At 35.8% G+C, this 17,297-nt stretch overlaps 1 protein-coding gene and 1 long non-coding RNA gene across 2 annotated transcripts; one reads left to right on the forward strand and one right to left on the reverse strand.

The window, feature by feature from the left end:
- Positions 1-12: 12 nt before the first annotated feature.
- LOC112904632 lies at positions 13-1,026 on the reverse strand. Its single transcript, XR_003231253.1, has 3 exons — positions 935-1,026; positions 768-851; positions 13-168 (listed from the first exon to the last, which is right to left on the reverse strand). It is a non-coding gene; the product is annotated as an uncharacterized LOC112904632 (long non-coding RNA).
- Positions 1,027-3,211: 2,185 nt separating this feature from the next.
- LOC112904631 lies at positions 3,212-3,706 on the forward strand. Its single transcript, XM_025975162.1, has one exon. The coding sequence runs from the start codon at positions 3,212-3,214 to the stop codon at positions 3,704-3,706; it is 495 nt and encodes a 164-aa protein (XP_025830947.1).
- Positions 3,707-17,297: the final 13,591 nt, after the last annotated feature.

A 17,297-nucleotide genomic window follows, 5' to 3' on the forward strand; every position in this document is an offset into this window, starting at 1 on the left:
AACCTCTTCTAGTATTGCATATGTAATAAGTTTGTTGTAAAAAGTTCGTAAATCCAAATTAATGTAGCTAACTTCTTGTATTAGATATCTGTTATTTGGAATCTGTAATTTTTGTAGAATTTGCTTTCTGTCTAATCTAACAATTTCCAGAGCTTACAATTCTGTAATCTGCAAAAAATATTAAGCTTTTGTTTTAGTAGTTACACAAATACGAATTGGTTTGCTTTTGTTTTACAATTGTATTTTAATTGTTAACGGTCATTTCGGTTTTTATACCATTTTCATACTAATCTATAATATAGATTCTGCTCTTAAATGCTCATCGATGGTAGATTTTAGGCATAGAATAAGAACATTCAATGTTTCTTTGCTATCAAAGAGGTCCAACATTATTCCTTCATTACAATGGTCGGCAAAATAAGTAGCGTTAGCTTTTTTGTAATAGTTGTAGATTTTCTATGTTCATTTAAGCTGAATTGCAAGGCTGTGCTAGTTTGACCGATGTATCTTTACTTTCATTTTTCTTAATAAATCCATCTTATCCTGATCATTTACGAATAGCGTGCTTAAATTTAACTTGTGAACGGTGATTGTGTAATTTAACATACACATAATAATATTTTTGACTGCTTACATGCGAGTTAAAATTGATAAATTAATATTATTTCTCTTTGTATTTGGAAAAGTACAAAAAAATACAATAGTGAAACAAACCCTATTTTTTCTTATTCATATTCACTTTAGTTTGTTTTCATTTTAATACTCACTTTGACCTTCCACACAATTGATTGAGTCCACAAACTAAGAATTTGGGAAAGTTTTTCTGTTGCCTCTTCCATTAACTACACAAACTTTGTAAAATGAAGCAAAATTATTTTCATTACAGTTCTATTAGGCACAAACAACAAAAACAAAAATAATGAAATTGCTTTACCTAAAAGTAATGTGAAAAGAATCTTCATGTTGCTTCTTGATAAGGAAAGACGTATAATAACAAAATAGCAAAGGTTTGCCTAGTTTATATATTCCAGTTGAGACACTCAAGGTGTTTTGAATTGATAATTAAAACAATAGCACGAGCTGTCTTGAATGTTTTTGTTTACACTTGACTTGATAATATCTTAAAGCTGATAAAATACTCACTTACAGAATGTAGGTTAGATTATAAAAAAAACCCTACACTACAAGAATTCTTAGCCTCGAAAGTCGGCCTTTTTAAATATTAGGGTAACTATTTTCCAAAACAATTCGTTTTAGTTTCATTGTTCTGCTATTTTGAATGCATTTTATTATTACCAATAAACATAGAGGAAACTTTTTACTGCCGTCTACTTCTAACGTGTGCCTGTTATCAATGTAACTCAGTTGCGAAATTGTAAAAAAAACACGTAAACTTTATTGACTAGATAACATAATAATTTTATGAGAAGAGATTGCACACGTGGCTTTAAAATAAAATACACATTTGAAAGTAATTTAATCTATCGTCATTTGAACGCACACAAACAGATTAAATTAACAGATGTTGTGAATTCAAGTTGACCTTCCGTTAGATATACAACAAAATCATTTCGCTGCATCTTAACAAACTAAATACTCAAAGATTTTTAACAAAATAGATTGTTACTGAATATTATTCACAGTGTAGTTGGTGGGCGGTTTGTAAAATTTTGTTTAATATTTTAAAAAACAATAAAAGCACTTTTAATGTTTCACAAATAGAATTTATTATAGAATAAAATAATTCGAAGTGGTCTGTATTCTGTCGAAACTGCCAGACGTAAATCGCCATTTCGATCTTTTTGGATCTCATCAGCGCGTCGCAGACAGCTCCGACAGAACACAGACCAACTTTTACCTGCTGTCTTAACAGCGCGTTTTAGAAAATACCACAAATGGCGCGGTAAACGCCATCTGTAGTACGATGCTACATTTTAGGATTACGTATGCTCCAACAAGGTCCATTTAAATATATGGATATCTACTTGCTGAAACGAATCCCGGCGTAGCTAACCTCAACGTGATAGGCACGTTACCATAATCGAATAAAATAATTCGAAGTGGTCTGTATTCTGTCGAAACTGCCAGACGCGGATCGCGATTTCGATCTTTTTGGATCTCATCAGCGCGTCGCAGACAGCTTCGACAGAACACAGACCAACTTTTACCTGCTGTCTTAACAGCGGACTTTAGAAAATACCACAGATGGCGCGGTAAACGCTGTCTGTAGTACGATGCTACATTTTAGAATTACTTACGACGCGCTGATGAGATCCAAAAAGATCGAAATCGCGATCCGCGTCTGACAGATTCGACAGAATACAGACCACTTCGAATTATTTTATTCGATTATGGTAACGTGCCTATAACGTTGAGGTTAGCTATGCCGGGATTACGTTTCAGCAAGTAGATATCCATATATTTAAATGGACCTTGCTGGAGCATACGTAATCCTAAAATGTAGCATCGTACTACAGATGAAGTTTACGGCGTCATTTGTTGGATTTTTTAAAATTTATTATAATTGGAGAATTGTATCGATAGAATTACGCCTTTATCAAGGGTAACAGTATATCACTAAAATTAAGGGTGTGTTTTTTATGTTTTTATAGGTACATGAATTTGTGGAAATACTTTGAATGCTAAGTATTTAGTATAAGTCTGAAATCTGACATGGTTGTATTAATTTATTAAAGAAGTGATTATAATTTATACAATGAGTAGCGACACCCGAATTATGTTTTTTATCAATTATTGATCTTTTATCTTCATTGAAGATGATGTTTAGGTTTCTACCAATCTGACCAATGTAATAAGAGTCACAGCTACTACAGGATAATTTTTATGCGCTTCTTTTTGTATTTTATTATATATACTTTGTATTATAATGAATGTTACATTTAATATTAACAGTAGTATAAATTTATTCACGATTATTTTCTTCGTTTTATTTCTGATTAGTTTATAAATTAAACTCACTTTATATCCGTTATTATCTGCAATATGTTAAGGAAGAGATTGTTATTGCACAATCTGCCGCTGGAAATGCAACTGCCTCGCCCCTGGACCGGAGTGATTGTCTCCTCTTCCTAATAAACACGTTACAAATAATCAGCCTACTTTGGACTGCCTACCGGGAGTACCGGCGTCATCTACATCAACATATTAATAAAAAGATTGCCCAGGCCAACCGTAACGTGGAAATTTAACCATGTCTCGTCCGCAAAATGCCCAACCTACCTCATCCATCGACCGTCTAGTTGTCAAACTGCCATCTTTCGTGCCATCTGACCCCGAACTTTGGTTTTATATGGTGGAACGAAGCTTTGAGGCCTCCGGAGAATCAACAAGATTCGGCAATGTATTGGGCAATTTGGATCCTCGTTACGCAGCCAAAGTACGTGACATCATCATAAACCCACCGGAGACTGAAACATATGCCACCATCAAGGCAGCACTCTTTCGTCGGCTGGGCATCTCCCAAGAAACACGGATGAAACAACTCCTCGAGCCAGGAGATTTGAGAGACAGGAAACCCACGCAATTTTTGTGCCATCTACGGGGTCTGGCCGGAACCACAATGTCGGGCAATTTACTGCGAACCATTTGGTCAAGTCGTCTTCCTCTTAGTATTCAAGCCATCATCGCTACTATGCGTGATAAGAATCTGGATGAAACAGCAGAGGTAGCTGATTACATCATGTAAGCAAGTCAAACACAGTCCATAATAGCAGCTACGGCCATGCCTACTCTCCAGCACGATACCATGCAACAACCGACCAACAAGGTACAGGCACTCCAGATGGATCTAATTCAAATAAGACGACACATGGCAAGAAAATTGAAGAACCAATACCGTTCAACTTCACGCAGTTCTCTACCGCGACCACAATATTAGGGCAAATGGTCAAGGGCAAGGTACACTAACGCATCCCACCATAACGGATGACAACAGGAAATCAATCAAGAAACCACGTATGGCAACGACTGAGGTCCACACAGCGCAACGACGCCTATTTGTATCAGACAAAGTCACAAATCAAAAACTTATGGTCGACACCGGTGCTGATATCTGCGTGTATCCAAGTCACTACCGCCGGTCACCAGTAGCATGCAAACCACGACGTTTAGCCCCGGACCGTTTCTCTGCAACCAAAAGAGAATTTGAAACGTTGGTACAACTGGATATCGCACGTCCCTCCTCCAGCCCCTGGGCATCGCCACTGCATATGGTCCCAAAGAAAGACGATGAATGGCGCCCATGCGGAGACTACCTTGCTCTCAACGCGAGAACAATCCCGGACAGATATCCTGTACGCAACATCGACGATTTCACGCATGCATTGGCATACAAGACGATTGATTTTCTCCACGATCGACCTAGTTCGAGCTTATAACCAAATTCGAGTCGCGGAGGAAGACATCCCAAATACAGTCATTATAACACCTTTGGGTTGTTCGAGTTTCCTCACATGAATTTTGGTTTACGTAACGCCAGCCAAACATTCCAACACTTTATCGACGAAGTGTTACACGGTCTTGACTTACATTGACGATACACTGGTTGCATCGGAAAATGCTGAACAGCACAAACAGCATTTACGCACGTTATCTACTCGTCCACATTCATACGGAATATTGCTTAATCAAGCAAAATGCAATTTTGGCAAACAAGAAATCGTTTTTCTAGGTTATTCTGTCTCGGCAAATGGAATACGCCCTTTATTGTGGTTCTGAGAAGAACCGATTTCCAACGAGGTTGAACACATTGTTGTGTCTATGATGAGTGGTAGCACTGATACAGCATCCGATGGTTGATACCCTTCCGGTATTCAGGGGTTGATACTGTTGCAGTATCCACTAAAAGCGAGCCTGGTGTTAGACTGATTTATTTAACTATTTACATGCTATTTATACAAAACTATTTACATTGGTTTAAATGGCAAAGAACACTTCAGCATTTTACATTTGTGTATGTAAATGCCTTTGACCTAGCTAGTCGCACTGTGTCGCGACCTAACTAAGTCGGAACAAATGAAGACGCTTGATTGATACACATTAGAATTGTTTCTTGCTATACCGAGTGTTCCCACAGGACGCCCCTTCCAGTGAGGAACGATGTGGATTAACTTGCTCGGATATAGCTTGGGAAATGTACTCGACGACCGGACCGGGTTGTTATATGTGCTGGTCGATCTTCCATTTCCCTCCTTGTAGGTATAGGTTGAGGATGCTGTTCGTCTCTCACGATATATGCTGGTTTCTGAATAGATACTGCTTGTGCCGGGAATGTGAATCCGTTTAAGTTCTAGGGATTGGTTAGAGTTGAGATATTTTTGAAGTTCCCTGTTGGATTCCTGCTCAGAGATCCTTGAGAGTGTGTCGGCGGTGAAGTTATCTTTCCCAGAAATATGTTAGATATTCGTTGAGAACTGGCTAATGAAATTGAGGTGCCGTGACTCTCTGGGAGAGCATTTGTCAGGGTTCTGACGGAAGGCAAAGGTAAGAGGCTTGTGATCTGTAAAAATTATGAAGTCACGGGCTTCTTCTTATTACTTAAAGGTAAAAAGTCTAAGTAAATGCTGTCATTTTAATACTTCTAAATCGATTATAGTTAGAAGGTGTTGTCACATCAGTACAGGTTTTTTAGGTAACATAAATTTTGTTATTTCCATATATAAAAAGTTGTAACCTATCCCATTTTAAACTTCGCGGTCACAGCCAGTGGCAGTACCGCCACTCTCCGGACCACCCTTTCCGATAGCGCCACCAGCTACCCCTGGACGCCGCCAAACGCTACCCTTACTACCAGGACGATGTGGCTTAGCCACCCCTTCCCTTTCCGGCACCCAGAATTGATATTTAAGGAACCACACTACCAAAGGAAGGTAGTTGGTCTCTAACTAATAGCTCCTATCGACTGTGCATCCTCCGGGGTCTAGTCACCTTGGGACATTAGTAATACCAACGAGCCCGGCCTGCACCCTCTGGGGTCTGCCACGATTGACGCAGGTATAGTTAGTGTACGGAATTAATTTAATGAATAGAGTTAAGTGTTAAACAAAATAAATAAATATTATTACGTGTTTGTTTAAATTTAAAACCCCGTAATAAAGTTTAATTAATTAATTTTTTTAAATCCATTGTAAATTGTATCTTATTATGGATAGAGTTAATTAAGTTCAATGAAATTAATGAGGATAAATTGTTGGTCGCAATTTCGTACTGTGGGATGCTGCTGTCACCTCGTCGTAGTGATAAAGTATAGGTGTGTAAACTCAGATGCCCGGGTTCGGTTCCCGGCGAGGGAGTGACAGCAGCAACAATTTTTCCATATTAATTTGTGGTTATCTGTAGCGGTCAAAGTTAATTCAAAAATTTTTGTTGCCATTTCTTCCCCAACAATTGTATAAAGTAAGAAATCAATGTACAAATGCTTTTATTGATACGAGACCAATAATCTACGTTTCGCCTCAATTATGACGCATCTTCATCCTTACTAAAAACACAGCGTTTAAATGTGCTTTTATTGGTTTTTAAAATACTGATACTGTATTGCTGTCAGTGACTATATTAATTGTTAGAACAAAAGGCTTATTCAAGATAAAACTTTAACATGTTCTGTTTGTTATTTGTTTATAAACCAATATCCGGCCGACTGCCTGGGAATTTTTTCTATAACGTTTTTCTTAACGGTCAGTTCACGTGACTTGCGAATTCATATAAATTGGTTTGCACCTCCCAAAGACTTCACTTCATTCTTGTTCCTGTTCAAATGTATTTTAACTTGTTTTGTTTAATTAATAAATTCACATTGTATTTCACTAAAACGGCTTATTATTGGAAAAGCTTTAACAGGTTATGGGCCCAGATTTCGCGTACACTGGGGGCTGTTAATTTTTTCTAAAGTGGTGAATATTGAGTAAGAGTTTGTGAATTATTAATTACGGAAAAGATGGAGTCGACAAGTGCGAGAATTGAAAAACTGCGTGATCAAGACAACTGGTTGCAATGGCGTTTCGTAATGCGTACATTGTTGGAAGAAGATGATGATTTGATAAGTGTTTGTGAGGGTAAGTTGACACGCCCTGTAGAAGAAAATTCAGAAAATGAAGCTACTCTGAAGAAATTTTTAAAAGCTGATAAGGCTGCACGGAAACTGATAGTGACATCGGTGGAAAGAAAACCGCTGGATTTGCTGTTAAACTGCACAACTGCCAGAGAAATGTGGAATAAATTAAACACGGTATACGACATGAAATCAGATGAGAATTTATCATTAATACAAAAACAATTCTTTGACTTTAAGTGGGAAATAAGTGAATCGGTAGCGCAAAATATATCAAAAATTGAACAGTTAACATCGAAAATGAAAAGCCTTGGTGGTGAAGTTCCAAAAAGTATGTTAATAACGCGTATTTTGTCGATTCTACCGAAAAAATTTAATCATTTTCATAGTGCGTGGGACTCTGTTGACGAATCAAAGAAAAATTTAGAAAACTTGACAGCAAGATTAATGACTGAAGAAGTACGAGTGAATGATCAACAGAACTCTGAAGAACCGTCGTCTGCAGCATTAGTGGGAAAGCAAACAAAAAGTGTAGGAAAAGAAAACAATCAAGGACTTAGTTGTTATAACTGCGGAAAAAGTGGACATTTTGAAGAAGAACTGTTTTAGGTGTTACACGTGCAAAAAGAAAGGACATACAAGCAAGAATTGTTATCAAAACCGAGGTAAAGTCAATTCACGACAAGAAAGTTCTCAAACAACAGGAGGTGGTTCGTGTCAGCGGGATTCAACAACAAAATTAGCGTTCATTGGAGAAAGAGTAAGCAATGACAACGATTTTTGGCTGATTGATTCTGGAGCATCAGACCATATGACAAGTCATCGGGAATGGTTTGTTACCTTTCAAGAATTTGAGGAACCAGTAAAAATCCGCATAGGAGATGGAGCTTTGATGACTGCACACGGTAAAGGTAATATAGAAATAAAAACATTTGTAGGCAGCAAAAGTGAAAACGGGACAATGTATGATGTTTTGTATGTACCGAATTTGAAGCAAAATCTATTTTCTGTAAAAGTAGTTGCGAAAAAAGGAATAGATTTTTTGATCACTGATAGTGGTAGGAAATGTGTTTTTATGCGTGATAAAAGTGTTGTTGCTACAGGCTCTGATGCAGGAAATCTTTATAAAATAGATATGTGTGTTTTATTGCCAAAAATTTGTAATTTAACAAATAAAATGAATGAATCAAATGTTAAAAAGGCAGAAAATTTACAATTGTGGCATGAAAGATTTTGTCATCAGAACAATAGATATGTTAAAAGTTTTTTGAAAAATTTGGGTGTAGAAGTTTCTGATAAAAAAGTCTTTTGTGAAGGATGTGTTTATGGGAAACACCATAGGTCAGGTCAGGAAATTGAATCATTGGGAAGAAAAAGATATTTTGTAGTCTTTAAAGATGATTTTTCAGGTTTTCGGAAAATTTACTTTATGTCACATAAGCCAGAAATAGCTGAAAAATTAAAATTATTTTGTTTAGAAATTGAAAATCAACTTAAAGAAAATATTAAAGAAATCCACAGTGATGGAGGAAAAGAATTTATAAACAAGGATGTAGACAAATTCTTAGGTAGTAAAGGAATCAGGCATACAGTAAATGTACCATACACGCCGGAACAAAACGGGGTTGCGGAGCGCGAAAATAGGATTGTAGTTGAGGCGGCTCGGTCAATGATGTATGCAAAAACAAATTTGCCTTCGTTCTTGTGGGCTGAGGCAATGAATACAGCAGTGCATGTGTTAAATGCGACTGGTCCGAATAGACAAGCAAACAAAAGCCCTTCTGAATTGTGGCATGGAAAACAACCTAAGGTAGATCATTTTAAAATCTTTGGTACTGAGTGTTTTGTTCACGTACCTGTAGAAAAACGAAAAAAGCTAGATAAAAAGGCGGTTAAAGGCTATTTAGTAGGTTATGTTGATAATTGTAAGGGCTATCGTGTTTATATTCCTAGTATGAGAGATGTTATTCTAAGCCGGGACGTTATTTTTGGACCGGAAGAAACAATTAGAGAAACAGTTAGCGTCGAAAATTTAGGGATTACTAACGATAATCATATAGAAAAAGAAATTGAAGAAAATAGTAATAATGACATAAAAAAGGAAGAACTGCACGAGGGTTTGCAACTATCCAATGAAAACAAATATCAAAGACAATTGCGGGATAGGAGTACAATCAGACCGACTGATCTTTACGGTTGTCTAATAACATACTTGGCAGAAGCCTTACCTTCAAATTATAACGAAGCAATAAGTTCAAATAAGAGCAGTTTTTGGAAAAACGCGATGCAAGACGAAATTAATTCACTACACGAAAATAAAACGTGGGTCCTTGTAGAAAAGCCAGAAAAACAAAAAATAATTAATAGTAAATGGGTTTATACGAAAAAGATTAATTCAGACAATTCAGAGCGATATAAAGCGCGTTTAGTCATAAAAGGATACTCTCAAACTGAACAAATTGATTACAATGAGACTTTTAGTCCTGTAGTTCGATTCGATACAATTAGATTACTTTTGAGTATTACGGCTAAAGAAAATTTGTGTCTTGGACAATTTGACGTAAAAAACGCGTTTCTATATGGCGAGTTAAAAGAAAACATTTATATGCATCAACCTGAAGGTTTTAGTGATGGCAGTACACGAGTCTGCAAATTATTAAAAAGTTTGTACGGTTTGAAACAAGCACCGAGATGTTGGACGGAACATTTTTCGATTTTTATTAAAGGGTTAGGTTTTTCTCAAAGTACGGCAGATCCTTGTTTGTATATTAATATAAGAAATGCTCAGAAAATTTTGATAGCAATTTATGTTGATGATGGCCTTATAGTAGCATCACATGAAAGTTTAATTGACAAACTATTGAATGACTTGAATAAAACCTTTAAAATTACAAGTACTAAAAACGTAGAGACCTTTCTTGGAATAGAAATTTTCAAATTAAAAGACGGATCGATTTTCATTAATCAAAACAAATACATTAAAAGCCTTGATACGGACGTGAATTTTATTTAGAAATTTATTCTCCGAATCAACAACGCCGGCCGAGTTGACCGGTTTCTGCACCCCTATGGGGCCTCCCGATTACCTGCCTACCACCCTATGCTACAACCGAACTTTACATTTCTCATCTTTTAACTTATATTTTAATTTTACTTATAATTATGTTTTCGTTTTCTTTAATAATCTTTTTTTCACTTATTCGGTTGTAGTTTCCATCTTATGTCCTTACTTGTTTTTTACCTATTTCTTTTACAGGCTTTCTTTCTTTCTGTAACGTTTACTTTTTCTATCTTTCTTAATTTTTATCTCACAACAGCGTTCTTTTTTTTCAACCCTATGTTTTCCCCTCTGCTCAATCACTTCTCGCTATCCATTTTTTATTTTTCCGCCGCGAAAGTAATGTTAAAAACGAATTCGTTTTTTTCATTTCTTTTCGCCCTACTCTTCACACCCCACTATCAACCCCTCTTTTTCCTAACCCTTGCTCGGAGCTGAGGTTTGTATAAATAATCGTGCTCACCTCAGTACCGACAGTCCCAATANGACGGATCGATTTTCATTAATCAAAACAAATACATTAAAAGTCTGTTGGAAAAATTTAATTTGAACAATGCTAATTGCGTTTCAACACCAATAGAAACGAATTGGAACGAAAACATGTGTGTAAAAGAAAATTGTAAAGCACCGTATAGAGAGGCAGTAGGCAATTTGATTTATTTACAAACAATAAGTAGACCTGACATAAGTTTTGCCGTTAATGTTGTGTCAAGACAACTAGAAAAACCCACCGAATCCCATTGGATGCTTGTAAAACGAATTTTACGTTATCTTAATGGCACAACTGATGTAGGGATACTATATTGTAAAAATGGTAATTTTGCGACTTTTAGTGATGCCGATTATGCTGGTGATAAGGAAACACGAAGGTCAACGAGTGGTGTTGTTTGCAAATATGCGAATGGAGCCATAACATGGCAAAGTAAACGACAACAATGTGTTTCTTTATCAACAACAGAAGCGGAATATGTAAGCGCAGCATCGGCAGCTAAAGAAATGATTTGGCTAAAGAAATTATTTAATGAATGTCAAATTAGGGATGTTGACTTTACTTTATTTGTCGATAACACAAGCGCATTAAAATTAATCAGAAACCCTGAGTTTCACCAAAGAACTAAACACATTGATGTTAGATACCATTTTATTCGCGATGCTTATGTGAAAAATGAATTTAACGTGGAATATGTAAGAAGCAGTGAACAGATTGCTGATTATAAGCTACCAAGAAAAGTATATTCATCACATCAGCGATAGTTTGATTTTCCTCTGAGGGCCCCTGTATTAGTAAACTTCTTTCGGTCACCCGTACGTGACAAAATGGTAAACATCGTCTGATTATTACCTATGTATGNAGCGTTTAAATGTGCTTTTATTGGTTTTTAAAATACTGATACTGTATTGCTGTCAGTGACTATATTAATTGTTAGAACAAAAGGCTTATTCAAGATAAAACTTTAACATGTTCTGTTTGTTATTTGTTTATAAACCAATATCCGGCCGACTGCCTGGGAATTTTTTCTATAACGTTTTTCTTAACGGTCAGTTCACGTGACTTGCGAATTCATATAAATTGGTTTGCACCTCCCAAAGACTTCACTTCATTCTTGTTCCTGTTCAAATATATTTTAACTTGTTTTGTTTAATTAATAAATTCACATTGTATTTCACTAAAACGGCTTATTATTGGAAAAGCTTTAACATTAATAAGTCCCATTTTCGTTGTAGTTTTACTCTTGGTATGGTCTTTGAGATTAAGGAAAGAGTTTACGTGGACTTGCATAGGCTACGTAAAGTTTTTAAGCAGATAAGGAATAGCATTTATGGTATGCTAATAAAATAATGTTTATAATTTAGTACTTAATAAAAGTGAAATAATTTTCTGAAACAACATCCTTATGGACTCTAATCGCTTGTTTATTACTATGAGAGGGTACAAATACCAGTTAGTCCAACTAATAGTACAAGGAAAAATAAGTGAAAAATGATCAGTAGGAAGGCGAAGACATTCTTGGTTGACAATCCTACGTGAATGGTTTCACACTACCAATAACCACCTGTTTAGAACAACAGTCTCGAAAATACATGTAGCCTTGATGATTACCAACCTTAGAAACGAAGATGGCACTTGAAGAAGAAGAAGAAAGAAGGCACAATAGTTTACCATCCATCCTAAATCACTTTTCGTTAGGAGAACCAATCGCCACAGTTTCTCACTCGTTTCGTATCCCGATGTAGAGAACAATATAATGCGAATAGATGGTACAAATGGTACAGTTTCAGTTTATTGGGTTGTTGTAGACGTTTGTGGTACGTTGTGGATGTAAGACACTGGTACCATTGAATTCGGTTGCTGCATAACGAAATTTTTGAAATAATATATATTTTTGAAATTGCCCGCATTAAAAGCATTTAAAGTTATATATTTGAATCTATGAAACGCTTTCTGATTAGCCGTGACGTCACTACACACGAAGATATGAATCTGCCATAAATTATCGAAAACAGACAGCAATTGGCGGGGCTCTTAAGTTTTAAGTTTTATAAAAAATTGATTCGAACCATCGAAAAGGATATGCCTAATTGTATAAAACAATATTTTTGAATATCCTAGATAATACATCTGGATGCGCCAAAAGAGCCCGCGGAAATTCGTTTTCTCAACTTTATTTCGACCCGGTTGACAGTTGAAAATGTGTGACGCATCGTGAGATTTCAATTTTTTGCAATCACCAGTTAATAAAAAATTAATGTAATTTTCCATGTAATTCTTGAAATCAAAATAACCTTGACAGCAAAAAAATATGACTAGCGTTTTTGATGATTTATCACTTCGATAAGCTACTCGAGGTCATTATATGTTAGTTTGAAAACTATTTGTATTACAGAATTTTTTTCTGGCGCACATTAAGAACAATGGTACAAAATAATACTGATAATTGTTTTCTGAAGTGGGCATTGTATGAAATCGATGAAAAATTGATAAATATGTTCACTCGGCCCAAGGCGTTCAGTATTTATGTGGTAATTAGAAAATTATTTAGAATCTTATAACTTTTAAATAATTATCAGAAAATTATTTAAAAAAAATTCTGTTACCAATATGGACACTTACATTATGAAAAACTAGTTTAAAAAAATTATACAGTTACCCGATGGATATTATTTGTGTAATTAACCTATTGAGATCATTAGTCATAGAAAAATATCTTTAGAAATATTGCCCATGTTCACTGCCTAATATGTAACGTGACCTAACCTAAAAACTAACAGGTTGATGAGAAAATACATTTTTAAAGAAGAAGATTATACCTCACCATCTACCTTAACCGATGTTATGCTTGATGCATACGCTTACTTCCCTTATGTCGGGGGGTATAGGATGATTGTGTAGTTTCATCGAAAAGGATACGTAGAGGATTATCCATAATAATTTTTATTTGGAACCGAGGGCTGGGAAAATGTTCGTGGAAGGGGGATTCGATTTTCAGTAGAATGATGGAATTTTTAACATCACCCTGAGAAGTTTACGGAAGAACGGTTTTAGAACTGCTTATTTCCATCCTATGACAGAAAAAACATTTATGCAGCGTCCACACGGATTAGGAATAAACAATGGGCTACAAGGTCCTACCACAGAAATAATTTTAAGGTGGCGGAAATGTTTCATGTAACACAAATCAACATAGAATTTTCTTTCTTCGAGTCTGGAACGTTCCATCTGGATCGGTTCAGTCGTTTCGAAGATTAGCCTTTACCAAGAGATATCATAATCTTAAGCCCGAGGACTGGTTTTACAAGCACTTCCACTTCTTCCTATCGGTATTTCCGAACAGTGATTTAATCTAGGCCTACCTCTGCTCGTCTGAACTCCGGCTTCAGTTTCTAATACTTCTCTAACTAGTTCTCCATATCTGAGCATGTGTCCTAACAACTTATATCGCTTATTTGTTATAGACTTTCATAGCTCCCTCTGTTCTTTTACTCATTCTAATACCTCTTCATTTCTAACTTTTCTAAACCATGGTATTTATACCATATTCCTATAACACCAAATCTCAAACGCTGCGTACAGAGCGATGCTCCAAAAATACATATAATCTTTTTCGAATTTCTAAATGAACCGATAGTGAACGCAAAAGTGATTTCGTTTCTTTCTTAGAATTTGACATTGGCTTAACTGGGGATCGAAAAGTTAAAAATTGAAACACGAGTTTGTAATCGATTTACCTATGTTATCAATGTAGACTTATGGTCGTCGAGCTAATTACTAGAAAAAAACTTATCTATTCCAAAAGTCTTACTATCATAAGTATGTAAAAAAAAAGTTGTTATGTTTTCTCAAGAGCTTGTACAGCAAAATATGCCATGGCGATATTCAGATGTTGCATGTAATACACACGTAATATCAGGTGATACGGCATACGTACAGTAGGTATACCGTCAGATAATTATTCCTCCCCTAAAAAAATAGATTACGTAGTGCAACGAGGTAGTTGAACGTTTTCCAAGGTTATTGCTCCGCTACTCATTTCTGCTTTATTTTTGATAAATTTTGCTGTTGCAATGTACTTCAGTTTGCTGAAGAAGATTTGTGGCTTATTTTCGATTATTGTCTTCTTCGATTCTTTTAATCCGCCCAAATTAATTTTGTGTAGATCGAAGTTGACGTTAACCGTGATTGGCGTGAAAAGCTTTTTTCTTGTAATTCTGACTGATTATCGTTTCTTTGTTTATTATTATTCTTTTTCACTGGTACTAATTTCACAATTACTCAGAATATCACTAACACATTTTTATTTAAAGGCCATAATCCAGTGACTTTGAACCCGTTGGCTGCAATTTCGCCTGTTTGTACTTTCAAATAGGATTTGCCAAACAGCTCCACAATATCATATGGACTTAGTGGTCTGTTGTTGTTTCTAATCCACATGCGTATTTCCGCACTGTAGTATGTTTTTAATGACCCCATGAAAGTCTTGTTTAACGGCTGCAATTTGTGAGTCGTATGTAGAGGTAACGAAACTACGTCCACGTTATTTTCCCTAGCAATATCTATTGTGTCGATATTGTGAGTATGATTATAGTGTCCATCTAGTATCAGTAAAACCCTTGATTCAGGACTCGGGTTGGTGTGTTGAATAAAGTGCTTGAGTCAGTCTGTAAAGATGTTCATTTGAATCCACCCTGATGAATGAGCAACTCCTACTGATCTTGGAGGACAGCCTCTCATTAGCTAAGCACTTTTTTTTTTCTGGGAAAAATAATGAACGGTGGTACAAAATGACTAGTAGCATTCATGCAAACAACTGTTGTCATAAGGAAACTCTTTCTGCTGATGTCAGTGCAGCTATCTGGTGTTTACCTTTGTGACAGGTGATTCGGGGTATCTTACTTTGTACTACTGTGAGGTCTGATTCATCCACGTTGCAAATAGGTGTATAGGTTATTTAGTGAAAAGCTCTTCAAGGAGGTTGAAAAAAGTTTCTTTAGGAAATATGACAATCCATTGGATTCATTCTTCCAATTGTTTTTTGCTTTATTTTGATGTAGTGATTACTGCTTGTTGACAACAATTAGTGCTCTTCATGCTCAAAAATTGTATTTCACAAGTACCATTATCCTTATTTTCTTGAATGTTACATATCTACATACATACCTGTGGCATAATTTTGGTAAAAATGTTGTTTTGGAATGCAAACCACAATTCGTTTTTATTTATTATCGTTTGAGCTGACAACCTTAAATTGACCCTGTGTTAGTACAGGAACGGAAATAGATGGTACTAGTCAAAACTGTAAGGATGCATAACAGGTAAACGCAAAAGGAAAGCTATTTGATTGTTATAGGTGTATATATAGTACTCGACAATTGTTAATTTTTCGATGGATGGTATATTTTCAAAGGTTAGTAAAATGGGTAACTGATTTGGAGAAAGTTGCAATTTAGTTAATTCGTTAAATAAATCAATTGTTCTAACTATGCTGAGAACGTAATGTCATGGACCATAGATATGAATATTTCGTAACGTAGTACTAGCTATACCTAAAAAGAGAGAACAATTAGCTTAATTTCCCATGACATTCCTTTAACAAGAATCGTACAGAGAAGGATGCAAAAAGCGGCGGAAGAACTATTAGGGGAAGATCAATTTGGATTTCGAAGNGATTTATGACCTTTTCAGAAGCCTATCTCTAACCGTTTCTGAGATGGCGTCCACCAAAAAACTCGAGGTAGCTACAGCCTCTATGCGTGGAATGAATATTTATGACATTTTGTTCTACTTTTTCTCTTATGAAATTATATCTTATGTCTATGTGTTTTGTTCTTTTGTGGTAAATAGGATTACGAATGAGTTTAATAGCACTTTGGTTATCTATACATAGAGTTACCACCAATTGTGGTTCATCTACGTCAATTAGTAACTGCCGGAGCCATAAAATTTCTTTGGCAGCCTCACTCGCAGCCATATATTCTGATTCTGTAGTTGATAGAGCCACAGTATTTTGCTTTCTACTAGCCCAAGTAACAGGCCCACCATTCATCATAAAGATATATCCTGTATTAGATTCTCTAGAATCAACATCCGAGGCAAAATCAGAATCAGAAAAGCCTACTATAGTAGTTCTTTGTTACAATTATAAGTAATACAAACATCTTTTGTCTTTAACAAGTTTAATAGCATTTACATGGGCTTAATTTCCCATGACATTCCTTTAACAAGAATCGTACAGAGAAGGATGCAAAAAGCGGCGGAAGAACTATTAGGGGAAGATCAATTTGGATTTCGAAGAAATAGAGGAACGTGGGAAACCGTTCTAGCTTTACGGGTGACAATAGAGAAAACAATAGAAAAAAGAAAGAGTACGTACATAGGATTTGTAGATTTAGAAAAAGCTTTTGAAAATGTTAAATGGGACAAGATGTTAAATATACTTAAAAATGTAGGGATGAGTTTCAAAGATAGAAGACTGACACTTAGTTTGCACAAAGAGCAACAAGCAGTTATCGAACTGGAGCTACAACGCAGAGAAGCAAATATTAGAAAGGCAGTCAGACAGAAATGCTCACTAGCACAATTTGTATGGTGTGGGACGTCCGTCCGTTCATGCAACGAACGCGGTGACCATTGTGTATTAGCTTTATTTATTCATATTTTTGTCAATATTTTTT

This window comes from Agrilus planipennis, unplaced genomic scaffold (genome assembly GCF_000699045.2).
Source record: "Agrilus planipennis isolate EAB-ADULT unplaced genomic scaffold, Apla_2.0 scaffold202, whole genome shotgun sequence".
In the NCBI taxonomy this organism is placed as follows: Eukaryota; Metazoa; Arthropoda; class Insecta; order Coleoptera; family Buprestidae; genus Agrilus; species Agrilus planipennis.

Bases quoted from the DNA above. Each gene is read 5' to 3' on its own strand.
- LOC112904631 (XM_025975162.1), top strand. From the start codon at position 3,212: ATGTCTCGTCCGCAAAATGCCCAACCTACCTCATCCATCGACCGTCTA.